The 19,010-nt window shown below is 38.2% G+C and overlaps 1 protein-coding gene and 1 pseudogene across 2 annotated transcripts; one reads left to right on the top strand and one right to left on the bottom strand.

Annotated features, from left to right (window-relative positions):
• The first annotated feature begins 684 nt into the window (after positions 1 to 684).
• On the top strand, positions 685 to 11,863 carry LOC137732747 (cryptochrome-1-like; annotated as a pseudogene). The gene is made up of 7 exons (XR_015957467.1): positions 685 to 887; positions 1,449 to 1,675; positions 1,779 to 2,247; positions 7,009 to 7,252; positions 7,338 to 7,697; positions 8,188 to 8,283; positions 11,488 to 11,863. The product of XR_015957467.1 is annotated as a cryptochrome-1-like (transcript).
• Positions 11,864 to 12,916: 1,053 nt separating this feature from the next.
• On the bottom strand, positions 12,917 to 16,639 carry LOC137721756 (uncharacterized). Its single transcript, XM_088687160.1, has 11 exons — positions 16,515 to 16,639; positions 15,825 to 16,098; positions 15,623 to 15,719; positions 15,453 to 15,517; positions 14,769 to 14,850; positions 14,605 to 14,656; positions 14,240 to 14,397; positions 14,128 to 14,160; positions 13,602 to 14,015; positions 13,418 to 13,515; positions 12,917 to 13,292 (listed from the first exon to the last, which is right to left on the bottom strand). Exons 2-11 carry the CDS (start codon positions 16,051 to 16,053, stop codon positions 13,240 to 13,242), a joined length of 1,281 nt encoding a protein of 426 aa, XP_088543286.1. The 5' UTR covers positions 16,054 to 16,098; positions 16,515 to 16,639; the 3' UTR covers positions 12,917 to 13,239.
• Between the last annotated feature and the right edge of the window lie 2,371 nt (positions 16,640 to 19,010).

Here is a 19,010-nt window from a genome sequence, read left to right as displayed (position 1 = left end):
ACCACAATCAGTGTCACTATCTCCATGTGATGTTACATCAAACACTCACATAAATCCATTGGGAAGTGTTATTGGCACTCCAAAAATCTCATTCTACACTCCTTACAAGTGTATTTTTCTTTCTAAATATAAAAAGTTTAGAGTGTAGAATGAGAAATTTGGAGTGTCAATAACAATTCACAATCCATTACTCCAACAATCGACAGACATAATTTGACCTCACTCCAAACTGTAAACACTTCTGCAATATTCTTTTCCCCTTTGTCCTGGAAAAAATGAGTGCAAAATATATGCATCTTTTAAACAAAATCTCTATAATTGCACACTAATTAGAGACTTGAAAACTGATCTACCATTGCAGGTGGAATTGTGTTCAAGGAGAAAAGCTGCACCAAAAAGCATGAAGTGTTCTTCGAATAATCTTGAGTAAGTTCCTTGTGCAAATTTTGAAGGTTGTTTAATTGGTATTTGATGATTTATTTTTGTGCAGTTGAATTGTTTGATTGATGGTTTTATGGTGGATTTTACTTTTTCAGTTGGTAAACATGTAGGGAAGGCTCAATTGATCCACAAATACGGAAATTTGAGGGTATTTTTAGCAATTCATACTGTTGGAAAAACTTACAGTTTATAATTGTCAGTTGCTTTGTGTATTTTCTGTGCTTGATGCTTTCCTATTTATATATGGTGCCCCAAAGAGGAAGGGCAATTTTACCGGGGTCGAGTTTCGAGGTGGTGGTTGAAACAGTCTCTTGCTCATTTGGACCAGTCCTTGAAATCCCTTGGGGCAGAACTTGTGCTTATCAAATCTCAGAGTACTCTTGCTGCTCTCTTGGACTGCATTCAAGCCATTGGTGCTACCAAAGTCGTATTCAATCATCTTTACGGTATGTTCCGGGACCTCTCGCAACAGTATTTTCAATCAATGAACTGATAATTTAATTTTCAAATTGAATAGCGAAGCTTTTTGAGTTTAATTTTTTTGATGCCCTATCTGATTATATATTGAGATCTGGAAATCTTAATCCCTCATCGGATGTCTATATTTGTATTGTGTTTTAGGACTTGTGGTAGTCATCCTTAAAGTTTTTCCTCTGCATGGTTGTAACTGTTAAGCTACCACTGATCCGAAAAGCTAAGGTGATACAAATTGAGTCAGTATAAAATACAACAAAATGAATGAATTTTCCATGATTAACATGAAGATTTTTCTTCTCTGAGATCTTTCACATATCTCACTCGTGAAATGGGCTCAAAGATTTTGTTTACTTATAATCCAAGTCACACGTCACAAGTCTTGTCGAAAACCATTTTATTAAGTTGACAATCAGCTTAGTGCTGGAGACGAGAACCCTCCTCTGTCATGCTTGCTGTTGTGTTGATTCTTCTTGCAGAGATAGTTCAAGGCGTTTCTCTTTCCTGATTTGTAAATTATTTATTTATTCCAGCCCAGATCCCGTTTCACTTCTTGTTGATCACAACATCAAGTGAAAGCTGGTGGAGCTAGGCATTTCTGTGCAAAGCTTCAATACAGATCTTTTGTATGAGCCATGGGAAGTATATGCTGGAAAAGGACAAGCTTATACAACCTTGGAGGCGTACTGGGATAAGTGCTTACACATGCAAAGGGAACTCCTGATACGCTTTCCTCTATGGAAATTGATGCCGGCAACAGGTACTTTTCGACTTCCAAAGATCTTTGTGCATGTTTGTTTGCGTGTTTGTGTTTTCAGGCAAACAATTAAAGAAGAAGAGTTTATTTCAATTATGGTTATTAGTGACAGGAACCGTAGCAAAATCTTCACTCGAGGAACTGGGTCTCGAAAATGAAACAGAAAAGTCTAGCAATGCCCTCCTAGGAAGAGCATGGTCTCCAGGTTGGAGCAATGCTGACAAGGCTCTAAGTAAATTTTTAGAGTTGCACCTGCTTGATTATTCAAACAACAGGGTGAAGGCTGGGCAAAACTCCACATCCCTTTTGTCCCCATATCTTCACTTTGGAGAACTGAGCGTGAGGAAAGTTTTCCAATCAGCTCGAATGAAGCAGATAATGTGGGCAAAAGAAGGGAACTCTACAGGGGAAGAGAGTGTGACTCTTTTTCTGAGGGCCATTGGGCTTAGAGAATACTCAAGGTATCTATGTTTTAACTTCCCGTTCACACATGAGAGACCACTACTGAGCAACTTGAAGTATTTTCCGTGGCAAGCTGACCAGGCCAATTTTAAGGCTTGGAGACAAGGTCGGACCGGTTTAAAGATGAGGATGCCAAATCATGACATATATTCTGTTTTTAATTACCTAATTGTAATGTGCTGTGTGTACATGTTAGTTAGAGTTGTTATGGTTGTTATGCCTATAAATACCATCTCATGTAATTATTTCAGTTAAGTAATAAAAGAGAAATATTTCAGAAAGATATTTTCCTCTCAGTTTCTTTATGGTTTCATCGCCAATCGCCTCACGGCTTTTCTCGATCCTCTTCTCTTCCGCTCTCCTTCTCTGATTTCTACCCGATTCGATCGCCTTCCTTGCTGCTTTTGTCTTCTAATCTTTGATTCTTGATCTGTTTTCTTGATTTCCATGGCCTCTCCGTCTGTGACCGCTTCTCCATCTGAGTCGGTTCCCCTTCCAAATCTCTCTTCAAACCCTAATTCCTCTTCTTATACCTCTCTCACAATCCAAAATATTGGTAGCATGGTGCCAATCAAGCTCAAGCGATCCAATTACCTTCCATGGTGTGCTCTTTTTGCTCCAATTCTTCGGCGCTATCGTCTTCTTGGTATCGTTGATGGTACCGACCCTTGTCCGTCACCACTTATGCCTGATCGCACTCTGAATCCGGCGTTTGAAGCTTGGTATGAGAAAGATCAAAACCTCCTGATCTGGTTCAATTCTACATTATCTGAGGAAGTGATTCCGTTCACCGTTGGTGTTTCGTCATCTCGTGATCTCTGGCTCAAACTTGAGCAACGATTTGGGGGTATTTCTGATGCGCATGTTCATCAACTTCGATCGCGTCTTCAAAGCATTCAAAAAGGATCTCAATCCATGTCTGATTACTTGCAAGAGCTCAAAGAAATCTCAGATTCTCTCACTGCTGCTGGAGCCCCAATCTCTGATCGCGATCTCATTGCAGCCACTCTTGCTGGTCTTCCTGATGATTTTGAGTCCTTCACCGATTCCATCATGCTTCGTTTATCCTCCACATCTTTGGATGAATTGCACGGCTTGTTACTCACCAAAGAACTCTCTATGCTTCGTCGCAAGAAAGCTGCCTCATCCAATCTTACTGAACTGTTTCATGCCTTATCGGTCAACACTTAGCCACCACTACTTCCCACACCTCCTCAGGCGTATGTTCTTCAGAATCAACCACTGCAGCACTCCTTTCGGTATAATTCGAATCGTGGAAAGCCCAATCGCTTCTCCAATCATCGTGGTAATCGAGGTCATTCTCGTGGCAACAATTTCACCAGTAACTTCAATCGCCCAAATACTGTTGCTCCCTCTCGCGGCTCTTCTTCTGGTCCTCGAGCCCCTTGTCAAATCTGTGGCAATTCCAGTCATGAAGCCATTGATTGCTATGACCGTATGAATCCGGAAATTTCTGGTCGCATTCCTCCTTCCAAGCTCCAAGCGATGTGTGCTCGTTACAGTGCTAAGTCTCCTCCTACCTGGTTGATTGATTCTGGAGCTACCTCGCACATCACCAATGACATCTCCAATATTCACTCTCCTACTCCCTACACTGGTGAAGAAAAAGTATACATAGGTGATGGTAAAGGTTTGTCCATCTCTCATGTTGGTTCCTCTACATTCTGTACACCTGCTACTTCCTTTAAACTGAACAATGTTCTTCATGTACCTCACATGAAGCACAATTTGTTGTCTGCCTTTCAATTTCTCCGAGACAATTATTGCTCATTAACTCTTGATTCTAATGGATCCGTTGTTAAGGATCGTTCTACGGGGAAGACGCTTTTGCGGGGTTCAGTTGAAGACGGTTTCTATCCTCTGCAGTCCTCTACTCGTTCTTTCTCTGGTACTGTTTCTCCTTCACTCTCTGCCTCAGCTTTCGTTAGTATTAAAGCTCCAGTCAAGATATGGCACAGTCGGTTGGGCCATCCTTCTTCTCCTATTTTTCGCAGGGTTCTAGCTCGGAATAAACTGGCTGTCCATGGTACTTCTTCCGTTGAATTTTTCTGCTCAGATTGTGCTATAGCTAAACACCATAAGCTTCCCTTCAAAGCTGCAAGTTCCTCTGCATCTCACAGCTTGGCCTTACTTCACTGTGATGTTTGGGGCCCTGCTCCAGTCTCTTCAGTTAGTGGTTTTCGATATTATCTGTTGATAGTAGATGATCATACTAAGTATAGCTGGTTTTTTCCGTTAAAAGTCAAATCTGCAGTGTACTCTACATTTGTTGCCTTCAAATCATATGTAGAAAATTCTGTTGGAAATAAAATCAAGGCTATTCGTTCCGATTCAGGAGGTGAATTTGTCAATTCTTCTTTGCAAGCATTTCTTCAATTACATGGCATTTCTCACCAACTTAGTTGCCCACATACTCCTGAGCAAAATGGTTGTGTCGAACGGAAACACCGGCATCTTGTAGAGACAGCTCGCACTCTTTTAGTTGCATCTCATGTTCCTCAACAATATTGGGTTGAGGCTATCTCTACTGCTCTCTATTTGATCAATCGTTTGCCTATATCTGGTCTTCTTTCTTCTCCATGGGAATTGTTGTTTCATACTACACCAGATTATACTCGCCTTAAGATCTTCGGCTGCAGTTGCTATCCTTGGTTAAAGCCCTATGTATCTTCTAAGTTGGCTGGTAAAAGTAAAGAATGTGTTTTCCTTGGCTACAGTCTGCAACACAAGGGCTACCGGTGCTTGGATCCTCTCACAAACCGGGTTTACATATCTCGGCATGTATTGTTTAATGAGAAAGTCTTTCCTTTTTCACACACTTCTATTTCACAGTGCTTCCCATCCCCTGCTCCTACTCCTCCTGTCATTGATCTTCACTTCCCTCTTTCCTCCTCTTTGCCTTCTCCTGCTCCTCCCCCTCCTCCCCCTGTTGTTTCCCATCTTTCCTCACCCTCCCCTTCTCCATCTCCTGCTCCTCCCATTGATTCTTCCTCTTCTGTAGCTGTTCCTAACCATCATCCCATGGTTACTAGATCCAAGAATGGTATTTTTCGCCCTAAAGCTTATTCTGCTACTAAACACCCTTTACCATCCACTCTTGATTATATTCCCACTACCTATAATCAAGCTTCCAAGCACAGTGACTGGCGATTAGCTATGCAAAATGAATTTAATGCTCTTCAAGCTACTGGCACTTGGTCCTTAGTTCCTTCTTCCCCTTCTCAGAACGTGGTTGGTTGCAAATGGGTGTTTCGCATTAAGAAACGGCCTGATGGTTCTGTTGAACGCTACAAGGCCAGATTGGTTGCCAAGGGTTTTCACCAACAACAAGGTCTGGACTATCAAGAAACCTTTAGCCCTGTCGCTAAGCCAGTCACTATTCGAATTCTGTTAACTATTGCTGTTCAGTACAATTGGTTTCTCAATCAGATTGACATCAGTAATGCCTTTCTTCATGGTGACTTACAAGAAGAGGTGTTTATGCAACAACCTCCTGGTTTTACTGATTCTCATCTGCCAAATCATGTGTGTAAACTCCACAAATCCCTATATGGCCTCAAACAGGCTCCTCGGGCATGGTTTGATAAGCTTTTTCATGCTCTCGAGTCCTTTGGTTTCACTCAATCCTGCTCTGATGCATCTCTCTTTGTTATCAAAGATCCTGTTCTAGTTATAGTATTGGTTTATGTGGATGACATTTTAATCAGTGGTCCTGATCCGGCAGTGTGCCAGCAGGTTATTCAGAAACTTGGTTCTCTGTTTCCTGTCAAGGACTTAGGTCCCCTTCATTTTTTTTTGGGTTTGGAAGTTCAACGCTCATCCAAGGGATTATTTCTCCATCAAAGCAAATATCTTCTAGATTTGCTTCAGAAAACCAAAATGGATGGTTCCAAGCCCTGTTGCACTCCTCTTGGCACTACTAAACTGGATCACAGTGGCATTCCTCTCTCCAATCCTACTGAGTATCGATCTCTGGTTGGTGCCTTACAGTATTTGACTTGGACTCGGCCTGATATCTCTTTTGCTGTCAATCAAGTCTGCCAGTTCATGCATAATCCCACTGATTTTCATCTGCAAGCTGCTAAACGGATTCTTCGATTCCTCAAAGGCACCTCTGATCATGGTTTATGGTTTCAGAAAAGTTCTCTTCATCTTTCTGCTTTTTCTGATGCCGATTGGGCTGGTTGTTTATTTGATCGTCGTTCAACCAGCGGCTTTTGTGTCTATCTGGGCACCAACTTAATCAGCTGGAGTGCAAAGAAGCAGCCTACAGTGGCTCGATCCTCCACTGAAGCTGAATATCGATCTCTGGCACATACTGCAGCTGAACTTACATGGATCTGTAAGGTGTTTCATGATTTTGGTTTTCCATTATCTTCCAAACCTACAATCTGGTGTGATAACATCTCTGCCATTTCTCTTGCTTCCAATCCTGTCTTTCATGCTCGAACAAAGCATGTTGAGATAGATTATCATTACATTCGGGAGTTAGTTCTTGCTAATCTGCTGCAAGTTCAGTATGTATGTACTGAGGACCAAATTGCCGATATTCACACTAAGTCTCTGCCCAAGAACCGGTTCCTTCTTCTTCAATCCAAGCTCTCTCTTGGAACTCCAACTTCTTCCAAGCTCAGCTTGAGGGGGTGTAAAGATGAGGATGCCAAATCATGACATATATTCTGTTTTTAATTACCTAATTGTAATGTGCTGTGTGTACATGTTAGTTAGAGTTGTTATGGTTTAGTTAGAGTTGTTATGGTTGTTATGCCTATAAATACCATCTCATGTAATTATTTCAGTTAAGTAATAAAAGAGAAATATTTCAGAAAGATATTTTCCTCTCAGTTTCTTTACGGTTACCCTTTGGTTGATGCAGGAATGAGAGAGCTATGGGCAACTGGGTGGATACACAACCGAATAAGAGTGATCGTTTCAAGTTTCACTGTGAAAGTTCTGCTTCTTCCCTGGAGATGGGGAATGAAATATTTCTGGGACAAGCTGATGGATGCCGATTTAGAAAGTGATATCCTTGGTTGGCAGTCTATCTCAGGAAGCTTACCAGATGGCCATGAGCTTGAGCGTTTGGACAGTCCAGAGGTAAGTATTTACTTCTGTAATGCTGTTCACACAGAATCTTATTTCACTCTTTTCCTTTCTAATTTTTCTGAATTTTCGGATTTAGGTTCAGGGCTCAAAATTTGATCCAGAGAGTGAATATGTAAGGCATTGGCTGCCTGAGTTAGCACGTTTGCCAACCGAGTGGATCCATCATCCATGGGATGCACCTGATTCTGTGCTTAAATTCTCAGGTGTAGAGTTTGGATTTAACTATCCAAAACCTATCATTGAGCTAGATTTGGCTAGAGAACACTTCACGAGGGCCATATTCAAGATGTGGGATATGGAAGCAGCAGCAAGGGCTGCAAGCGCAAACGGCGCAGATGAAGTTGCAGTTGACAACTCTGCCAGTGAAGATTTGCCTATCCCAAAGGTGATATTAAAGAAAACCTCTCCTTGTCCTACCGACTCTAATGATCAGAAGGTACCGACACGTCAAAATTCCAAGAGTAATCAATTTAATAGGAAGAGATCGAAATGCCTTGAAATTTTACTGATGCTTCCATCAGTCTCCGCACGCACGGAGACCAAAATCAATTGTCTTTAAATCTAATTTTGCTTTTGGTGAGCATAGAATGTTTGCTCTTTGTGAACTTTGGTTTCAAAAACATGTTTCCATACATTGGTCAAGATTATAATGCTCTTGGATTTTACATGTATCAATATAAAAATGAGATTTACACATTATTGTGTTTTCCTCAGAAACAACTAGGGGTGCAAAGTTGCGTATGTATTTAGCCGGGTTATTCCAGGAGGGGGATGTATGACAGATGACTCAAAATCTGAGAATTTCTCTGCATTTTCTTTCTCCTGTTCATTGATTAAAAATTTATAGTAGTTGGCTCTGTCTTCTGTGTCAGTATTTCTGTTGAGGTTCTATTTAATCACATTGTTTCAAACTTCTGTGGGTGTAGGAGCCGTGGAAGATGAACGCCTCTGATCCCGAACTCATCGCGACTTCACTAAGTTCATCGAGAAAGAGGACGGTTCTGGATATTGCAGTAAACAAGGTAAAATGTTTCCTCTTGGTATGACTATAGTTCGAATGTAATCTGTGGTATATAAACGAAAGGAACACTGGCTGATATCAGATGTGCATTCTGCCTTCACAATAGTAGATATAGAGAGATCGAGGATGCACAAATATTTCTTGTAGTGAGCTAGCTATATAATTTGTTTATATAACTTCACCTGAATAATTAAAATCTTCTATTAATTCGAACAGTTCCATTTCTCAAATTAAATACCAAGTAAATGAAATTCAAACATCAGTGACTAATTAATCTCTTGCTAAACAATCGTGACATTATTTTATATGATCGTTAATCAAGACGTATGTACATTCGGATGCGGTTTCTTATGCTCAATGATGGTGATTGCATGTGGCGATCCACCCACACCGAGAGGTGGTTAGTAATGCGTCAGTTTTGTGTCTAAATAACATTATTTGCAGCAAACGTCAAAATTTTCTAGTCTGAAACATTATTTTAGTTCCAAATAATGTACACAACTTTGCTTGTTGTATAAGTAAACTGCAAATCCTTCTTATAGAAACACAAGCTGTTTGACAAATCTTGTGTCTCAAGTTGACAACCAGAATCCAGAGATGCCAGAGATTAAATTGCCTCGTAGGTTAGGTTCACTTGAATACAGACACCTTTCTCCTGTGCGCATGGACTCCTCCGCGACTTGTAGAACGACTTCAACTATATAAACGGAAATGTTGCAACCGAGTATCAACGTTATGTTAGTGATGTTCATAGTCATCAAATTTTTTTAGGCTTTTCTTATGCAATTCACTTCTCGCACTTGTATTTCAATTTTTTTGCTTTACGCAATTTAATTCACGTTTTTGTCCTTTAATTATTTGTTTTACACATTTTTCTTTTCTTTTCGTCTCTTCCATTCTATTTACCTCCAAAGCACCTTTATTTCTACTGTCACATCCCGGCCCGGGCGGCACCATTTTCCGGGCCCGCTCCACCACCGTAGCACGATATTGTCCGCTTTGGGCTTACCATTCCCTCACGGTTTTGTTTTTGGGAACTCACGAGCAACTTCCCAGTGAGTCACCCATCCTGGGAGTGCTCTAGCCCCCTTCTCGCTTAACTTCGGAGTTCCTACGGAACCCGAAGCCAGTGAGCTCCCAAAAGGCCTCGTGCTAGGTAGGGATGAGAATATATATTTAAGGATCACTCCCCTGGGCGATGTGGGATGTCACAATCCACCCCCCTTAGGGGCCCGACGTCCTCGTCGGCACACACGCGACCAGGGTTAGGCTCTGATACCAAATTGTCACATCCCTGCCCGGGCGGCACCACTTCCCGGGCCCGCTCCACCACCGTAGCACGATATTGTCCGCTTTGGGCTTACCATTCCCTCACGGTTTTGTTTTTGGGAACTCACGAGCAACTTCTCAGTGGGTCACCCATCCTGGGAGTGCTCTAGCCCCCTTCTCGCTTAACTTCGGAGTTCCTATGGAACCCGAAGCCAGTGAGCTCCCAAAAAGCCTCGTGCTAGGTAGGGATGAGAATATATATTTAAGGATCACTTCCCTGGACAATGTGGGATGTCACATCTACACTCTTATCGCAATGAGATCAATTTTAATCTCATTTATTTTCAATTCCTTCTACCTTCGATCTTCACTTTCACCATTTCACTTCAGTTGATGGTTCATTCGAAGCCATGTTTCTACTGTAGATAAAAAATTTAGGTCCAGAAGATATTTTTCCTAACCTTACAATCGTTCGATTAGAAATCAAATTCAAGTCCGTAGATTACTTTTACATCCCTTTCTATGTCGATCAATTTAAATCTGGTGGTGTGCAGGGCGTCCGCACATTGAATGCTCATGACGATTGATTACTTTTAGGCCCACAAGAAGGAACAGTCGTGACAAATGATCCCGTTGGAAGTAGCCACTAATCTGAATTTCTAATAAAAGATAACCGGCCATGCATTAATTTATAAAAAAAATTAAATAAAAGAGAAAATATCATGGCCACACAAGCAATCTTTTGCAGTGAGTGGTGCATTTTTTCTGATTCTTTATGTGAGGATCTTAGAGATCTGTGAATTGTGTCCGTTCATTGTACATTGTACATCATGTGGTCAGTTTTTGTCAAATATTGTTTATGTTTATTTTTAAATAAAAATATTTAAAATGATTTCTGACCGCATGATGTACGATGAATGAACATGATTTATGAATTTTCAGGATCCTCACAAAAAGAATCCGGCGAGGATCTGTACTCCATGATTGTTTGTTATGGGCACTATTCGACATAAACAATGCCCATGAAGTGGAAATCTATATATTAAAGTCTTGGGTTGTCACATTTGTTTTGCATATAGATTTGTCACATATATAATGTATGTGTGTCGCAATCTGACCTAACTATTTAGTTCGATTACTAGCTTAATAGGTTATATTTAAAGGTTGTGTTAAGAGTCGGGGTTGAGGCAGCTGGATATAGGTGCTCGCAAAGTACGTGTTTGTTACGAGTTGGTGATGGAATTGAGGCAACATTGAAAATGCAACAAACAGGCACGGCGTAGTGGCCCGTGAAATCATTTCATGTCCCTTCCGTCTAAGAAATTGAACAAGTGCTCGAGGCTGTATAAACCTACCCTCATTGGTGTAGCTTTCATTTTACTTCCGTTTTCTCAGTAGAGACTCTGCTGAATTTGTACCGTGATTCCCTCCGGCGACCAGAATCTTACTTCCATAAGTCTTCAATCTTTTCTTCCAACTTCTCTCAAGTTGGTTTCTCGCATCTGCACTTTTTCTTGCTTTTGTTTGGTGTAATGTGGTTGTAGTTGTCATTTTTTCCACGAAATCCATGTTGTTGGTTGTTGCCAATGTGAAAAGACGTCGGCGAGGACCAACTCCAGTTAGTCTAGTTGGCAGACTAAAGTAGGACAACCTTGCTTACTTGGTAGGCTAAGTAGGTTCCAAGACTTGTCTGAACCATCCTTTTAAGCGCCTTAGTAATTAGGGACTGACTCTGTATAATTAGCTCATTTTGCGTTTCTGAGACCCCAAAAATATGTGTAGATACCTAACACACCCAATGTCGAGGGCTTTGGACTTGGAGAATGGTGGTCGAAATGAGTAGGTCCATTTTATCTGTTCAATATCTTTCTTCTCTTATGATTGAATCCTCCTCCTTTCTTATTGATGGGCCCATAATTTCTTGGTCTTTTTGCAGGCCTTGTTCGCCTACTACCGAGAGCTCAAATGGCTCTCCAAGAAGAGGAAATAGAGCGCTGGTCTTGAGAAGACTCTGACGGCCAAGGAGCAGGAGCTCGGGTCATCCAGCTGGGCAATCGAGGCAGCCAACATGGAGAATACTCGGCTTAAGTAGAAGGTCAAACGTCTTGGGAAGGAGCTAAATGAGGCTGCCTAAGCAATCCGGGCCGCCTTTGAGCTGAGCGAGGCTAAGAATGCTACTTGAGCTATTTGGGAAGAGAACGAGCGCCTGCAGAAGGTCTTAAATGATACCGTGTCCAGTAGTGGTTTAGACATGGATGACTTCTTGTAGACTCTCGAAGGTGCTTACTTCTCCAACCCTCCCACCCCCCCGCCCCCCCCCCCCCTCCCCCCCTTCAGCTTCAAGGCTACATGGAGTTCTACAAGATGGTGAAAGTGACCCATCCCGACTATGACCTGGATGTTAAACTATTATAGCCAAGAACAAGATTAAGTTATAGTAATCACAATCAAGTAAAGCACAAGACCTTTTCCATATAAAAAAACATTGCAATTTCACTAACCTGATGAACCTTCGTTTGAAGATGCCATGAATGCTGCAACTGATCTTAGCACACTGCAACTCTTCTCCTCTCTGTCAGATTATTTCAAGCTCTAACCAACAATAGGACTTATTTCCAAATAGAGCACACATCTGTGAAAGCAGAGGTCACAATATATATAGGCACATATATATATATCCTTCTCATAACTCAATAAGGATTCCCCATTAAAATCCTTATAGAAAACAACTAGCAATGGTGCCCGCGCGATGCTGCGGGTTTTTAAATAGCATATAGCATGTAGAAAGTTATTTTTACAACTCTGCCTAACTTAAGAAATAGATAAAAGTTTGTTTCTCACCGAAATATATGAATTTGAATCTTAGTGGTGAAACACAGAAAAAAAACATAACAGTTCTATGAATTGTATAGAGAGAAATGGTCACAACAATTTTAGCCTATTACATTTATGGTTCAAGTTTTGAACAAAGAATTAGTTTATCAGCAAGGATTGGATATAAAGAAACATAACAGTTCTATGAATTGTAAAGGAGCAAATATGATGAAAGACATACCAAGATTTGATGGTCATATGTTGAGAAAAGTCCACATCACTGATTGACGTATGGTATTTTCAATATATGAACGGTCGAAGTTGCAAGAAAAAAAAAAGAATCAATTTATGAGCAGTTGGAAGAATCATTATTTGTTAAAAAGGTGTTGATTCAAATATAAACAAATGAAACTAACTGTAAAAGAAAGGCTTACCGAATGTTGCTCCAAATTGAGTTCAGAATGAGTGTAGTTGTGGAAATTCTGTGCAACACTGTGTTGAAGACATGTAAAAAGTAGATCACAAAATATTTACATCACCGTAAACAAAGATGTTGGAAGTGGTTTATATATACAATATTAAATTTGTACAATCCAGATACAAAAGATTAAAACATATTTCTTTACAGATAGACAAAAAAAGAAAACATAAAAGTGATTGATTGGATTCTACCACTTGCATCTACCTCTCAAGTGGAACCAGCATGTACATACAAAAAATATTATCAAGTCCAGACCAGAGAGATATTTACATGGCAGCCAAATATTGTACATGCAAACAATATTATGAAGTCCAGACCAGAGAGACATTTACATGGCAGCCAAATATTATCAATATTGTTTGATACATATTAACAAAAAACGGTTACTGCGTTTCAGTATCGGAGATGAGTTTTGGCACTGCATCGTTCATCCTTAAGCAAGCAAGCTAGGGAAAAGAAAGAAAATAATACAGTTAGATGGATATTAAATATATATCAAAATATATGTAGAGCAAAAAAAGAAGCCATGTTTAAAATATAGCAACCTAGTTGGTTTTTTCAGGAGTGGTACCAAGTTTTCCGCTAGTTGGTGACGATTTCTTTTTGAGCAACTTTATTGGAACTTCATCAAACTCCCTTGGATCCGCCTCTGAAACTTCTTCCATTTCTCTGTTTTAAATGGGCTACCAGTGTTAAATAAAATGAATGAAAAATAATTTCAAAATTATGTTTTGAAAGGAAGTTACGAAACAAACCTTTGCTCATTGTTGGTGAAAAGAGTCCTCTTGATTGATTCCCTCTTCCTTTTATTCGATTGTTCAGTAGTTTCAGCACTTGAAGTAGAAGATGAAACCGTCGTGGAAGACCCTGTGATTTCTCTTGGCAAAGGCAGTGGAGTTGCTGGTTGCATGGTTGTATCGTCGGTTACATTCTGAATGAGGACATTGCTTGGATTGAAATTATTTCTTCTATTTCCAAACCGCAGATGGAAATTTTTCTTTTGCCCGATTAGTCTAAGAAATTCATTTGGTAATTGCTGATGGTCCACCAATGTCTGATTCATAACCAAATCTTTGCAGCTCATGCCAAAAAGTTTTTCACCACATTTTCCAATTATCAAAGCATCAATCTCATTGGTTTCATCTTCGAGTATCAGATTGACCTTATACCTACATTTAAAAACCTAATGTAAGATTACAATGAAATATCCAAAACAAAAACAACCATGAGAAATTTAGGTGTATAAAAAAATATCAATAGTGAGATTGAAAAATTACATACCATTGACGGAGCGAAAAATTAATTGATTCTAAACTGAAAAGCGCAAAGTAAAAAAAATTCAACTCATGGTATGCATAGTAACAAAATTGCAGCACAACATGTTAAATATTACCAAGGTGTTGGAATTTGATTTGGGTGTTTTTGACAAATTAGTTGTGCAGTTGTTGGGTCCTTATGCATTTGTTTTACACAAATGGGGCACACACTATACCACCAATCGTAACGTGTGTCAAAATGCTTCACAGCTGCTTTACATAGAAATGTCTCATCCTGTAATATATTTTGTCATATATGTGTGAAACTAACAACAATCATATGCATTCCTTTTATTGAATGTGTGAAATCACAGTTGTAAAATTTTAAGGGAACATTAAAAGGGATAATCAAGTTTTAAACCTTGTACAAATCTGGATCCAAGAAAGCCAATTCATCAATTGTAACTTTTTTCGCAGTCTATAGAAGTTTAGCTTCATTTGCCTGGTCTGAAGATGGAGGCAATATTTTTGGAAATTCTTTGCAGTTGGAAAACCTGCATGATTGAAAAGATCACATTGTTTGAACAATATAGAAATAGCATCTGTTTTCATTCAAGAATAATAGATATATCGTTATTTTGTTCCAAAAATTAGAAATATACTTACACTGACTTGTAGGAATTCACTTCTAGGATGTCTGGATCAATGAAAAAAAGTGATGAACCAGTACTATTTAAGACAATCTTGCCTGCGCATTGAAATCATGGCAGAAAAAAGGTGATGAAACACAAATCATGAAGGATACAGTTTAAAATTTGTTTTAATAGCTGCATCATTGTATCACAAAAAGTAATTTAAAAAAAAATAAAAAATAAAAAAGGGTACGCATGGCATACAGATGATGTTTTTTGTGAAAATTTTAATAAACTGGTAACATAATTAATTGGGACATGCAGTGAATTCCTAAGTGAGTGTTCGATTGAGAATATAGTTTTAGTTATTTTGTAATTGTCAGTCGAGACTATCAATAGCTTAATCAACTAAATATATAAAACTAGAGAAAGCAGAAAATAAGTAGAAGTATGACAAACAACAATCATTGAGCACCAATATAATCAGATAGCTGCAAATTGACTGGTTAGAAAGGGTGGCAACGTAGAATGACTAATTGTAACAAATAAATATAATAAAATCCAACAATGGTTAAACACCAAAAGAATTCAAATGACTTAGTATGGATAGAGAGCAAAATAAGGATGCAAAAGATTAATTTTAAATTAAATGAAATACCTAGGTAGCGACTGACTTTTAAACTTGTGAAAACAACCACGACTGGCAGCGAAAATGCCTATGTTGACAAAGAAGAAAAAGCTTCACCAATGTCTGCCCATAACGTAACCGTGAGTTCTTCTTTTCTGTGGATCAAAAAACTCGCAAGTAAAAATTTAAATTTTTACAACAGCAAAGGAACAAAGACTGAAGACAATTTAGGCTAATAACAATAAAAGGTGAAAAATGACCTTATATTCTGAATGTGCACATCACATTTGTATGCAACCCTCTGATTAATTTGTTTTTCTTCCAAGGACTGTACGGCTCTTATACAACCGATAACATCTTATAATTTAAAACATAAATATAAGCACATTTTTAAATACTACTTTAGAAAATAAATACCAACTCGTTTGAATGGATTTATATGCATAGACATGTTAACAGTACCTGTAAGGATGTCAACCCTGTCCAAGTGAGGGTAAAGTGTGTTGTAATCTTGTAGAAAGAACCGATGGCGAGGGATGGGTGGAAACACACTGGCCAATTTTTTAAATTTTGTTACCGCATTAAACAAAACTTGAGTTTCATGCGGGACTACTTTGTATTGTCCCCTGATTTTACTGGTACGGAAATCAATAATTTCATAGCATCCACCAGCTTCAATCTTCGCAACCATAACATCATACTCAACATTTAATGTGGTCGCCTCAACGGCATCTTGCTTCACAATTTATCATGCCAAGACAGAGAAGGAAAAAAAGTTACAAAAGTAATTAAAAAATAAATAAAAATATAGATTATACTATCAATAACACAAAGAACAACACACTTATCAAATTGTTAGCATGAGGAAAAAGAATTATTGAAAATAGTTAAATTATTTTAATCAACACTTGAAAAGAAATGTATGAATGCCAAAAAATTTAAGAAAAAAAATGCAACACCATGAAAAAAAGGTAAGAAAATAAAAAATTCATAAAAAAAGGTAAGAAAACACTGATCTGTTCATTTTGTGTAACACGGCATACTTAAATTTTATTCCCCAACATCTAAAAAATAGGGGTAGAAAAATATTTTCTGGCTAGTTAATTATTAGTATTACCGTCTTTGATTAAAATAATGAATCAATAATCTCACTATTTCATCAACTAATATACAGTTCAAAGCTGTATATTTTTTAACAGTGCCTGGGATTGTCGATTTCCATATCCTGCATATCCGGATTTTGATTTTTTTTGCTTTCGTTTATGGTTTTAACTGATGAATAGGAGTTGGGTGTGTGTTTTCCATTTATCCTGCAACAATGAAATTTACATAATATGCCACAAATTTATCCAAAAGCATAAAAAAAAACACTGAAAAGAAAACTGAAATCATTTGTTATTTGTCCATCCATGTTTGGGAGGAAAAATTTAACAGCTTAATTAATAACCAAAAGTAATAACAATTAGAATAGAGAACCTATAAAGTTAGAATTCAATTAAAAAAAAAAGATCTAAAACCTACACCTGAACATATTCCTAAGACCAATCAGTCAAGAATTGGTTTTAGTCTAGTCATTTATGTCCAGTCAATCTTCCCAGCACACAGGAAAGACAGTTCGACACTGGTTGAGTGCATCAGTTTGCAAATGATGACCTTATAAATTCAAAGAATTCCTTTTGCATACATATGGTTGGTGGGAATTAATTTTAATAATCTTGTCATGTAATACTATGTAGCTAATTGTTGGTGCAACCTGATTTACTCATATGTATCAGTACGTATAACGTGATTGTGCATAATATGTATAAAGATTTTGAGAGGGAAGTTGCATGCTTCTAAGTCAAAGGTATCTGCACGAAGGGTGAATAGAGGTTTCATTGGCTTCAAGAGCTTGCCATTTTGTGTTTGCTAAAAATAAAATGAGAATCAAACGACACAGTCATACTTAGAATGTCAACACAGAAAACGACAGAGTCATACTTAGAATCCCAACACAAAAAGAAAAACCCTACTATTCTATAAGTCTCACCCCCATAAAAAATCGAAAGGAAATAGTTAGCTCTAAACCTTCAAAATCGGTAAACCCAAATTCAAACAAAAGACCTAACTCTAAAAACAAAATTAAAAACAAAAAAGGGCAACCAATTGGAAACCTTCAAAATCAACTAAACCCAAATTTAAACAAAAGACGTAACTCTAAATACAAAATTAACAAAAAAATAAGGCAACAAAAAAGACACAACTAACCAGAAAACAGCAAGACTTGAAACGCCAAGAAGGCGGTGTGCGAAGCGCTGGAGCAAGGATAAGAAGATGAAGACAGAAAATTGAAAACGAAACAAAAAGAGGCGAGAGAGAAGCAGAAAAACAAAAGGAAAAAGTAAACAAAAAAAGGAGTGAAAACGAAACAAAAAGAGTAAAAATCCTCTGAACAGAAATACTGCTGATGATCAACACGTGGACAGCATCTACTGAAAAAGCAGAACAAAACCTCAAAAAAAAAAAAAAAAAAAAAAGAAGAAAAAGACCAAAGACGGAGGAATGAGATATGCGCTGGCAGCAAGGACAAATGAGAGAGCAAACGTGCGGGAAAGAAAAAAAAATTAGAAAAGAAGAGCTGAAAAGCCAAATGAAAGAGATGATCAACACGTGTTTGCCCGCGTAGTGTGTGTATATATATATATATATATTTTTTTTTTTCCTTTCACTTCACATCATGAACTCACACTTTCAGATTAGACTATCTTTTCTTTATATATATATATATATATATATATATATATATATATATATATATATATATATATATATATATATATATATATTTCTGCGACTTTGCATTTATTAGCCCTTTTTCGAGGAATGAGCCTTCGTTACTACCACCACACAACTGCAATGGCATCCTTGATTTCTGTCTTTTTCTTAAATGGAAGGGAACGGTTGTCTATCAATTTTCTTGGTATGCTAAAAAAAATATTAGAAAACAAAAGCCAAACACACCAAACCAGTTTTTCATATTTTTTAATCAATTTTTTTTTCTCTCTAACCGATATCTTTATCATTTTACGTAACTGTGGCATCTATCTTTTATGGTATCCTGTCCTCTGTCTTTTCAAGAATGGGTCTTCTCATTTATTATCTCATTTATTATCTAACATATTACTGTTAATACACAGTAAAATTGTCAGGAGTTAAACCCGGCACATGGTTTGTGGCACCAAAAAAATATAAAAAATTACAAAGACCTACAAATGATGGACAGGTGGATAGAATGGGCAAACCCGATGAATCACTGTGCGAAATGGAAAAAAGCACACTGCAACGGCACCAGAAAGGGGAAAGGGCAAAATGGCCAACTCACTGCACAATTCCAAAAAAGGGCAAAAAATTGCTCAGCAAGCGAGGGACAAAACCGGGTGGGCACTGTTAATGAACAATGCCAATCCACCGGCTTTTAGTATATATAGAATAGAATAGAATATAGAATAGAATATAGAACTTGCTCGCCGATTTCAAATCACTCTAATTCTCATCCCATTTAACGGGTTTTGAATTGCTACTAACTTCTACAATTCTCAAATCACAAAATTCCAATAAGGGCATATGCCGAAACACAAAAAAAATCCGTACAGTGATCATTTAAGGATT

This window comes from Pyrus communis, chromosome 16, assembly GCF_041283825.1.
Source record: "Pyrus communis isolate YQ-2024b chromosome 16, ASM4128382v1, whole genome shotgun sequence".
NCBI lineage: Eukaryota > Viridiplantae > Streptophyta > Magnoliopsida > Rosales > Rosaceae > Pyrus > Pyrus communis.
This window is presented reverse-complemented; position numbering and strand designations above follow the sequence as displayed.

Bases quoted from the DNA above. Each gene is read 5' to 3' on its own strand.
- LOC137721756 (XM_088687160.1), bottom strand. From the start codon at position 16,053: ATGGTTGCGAAGATTGAAGCTGGTGGATGCTATGAAATTATTGATTTC. The intron at 14,851-15,452 runs AGGCATTTTCGC...TTCAATGCGCAG, and splicing joins TTTTTCTTCTTTGTCAACAT to GCAAGATTGTCTTAAATAGT. The intron at 14,016-14,127 runs GTATGTAATTTT...TTTTAAATGTAG, and splicing joins AATTTTTCGCTCCGTCAATG to GTATAAGGTCAATCTGATAC.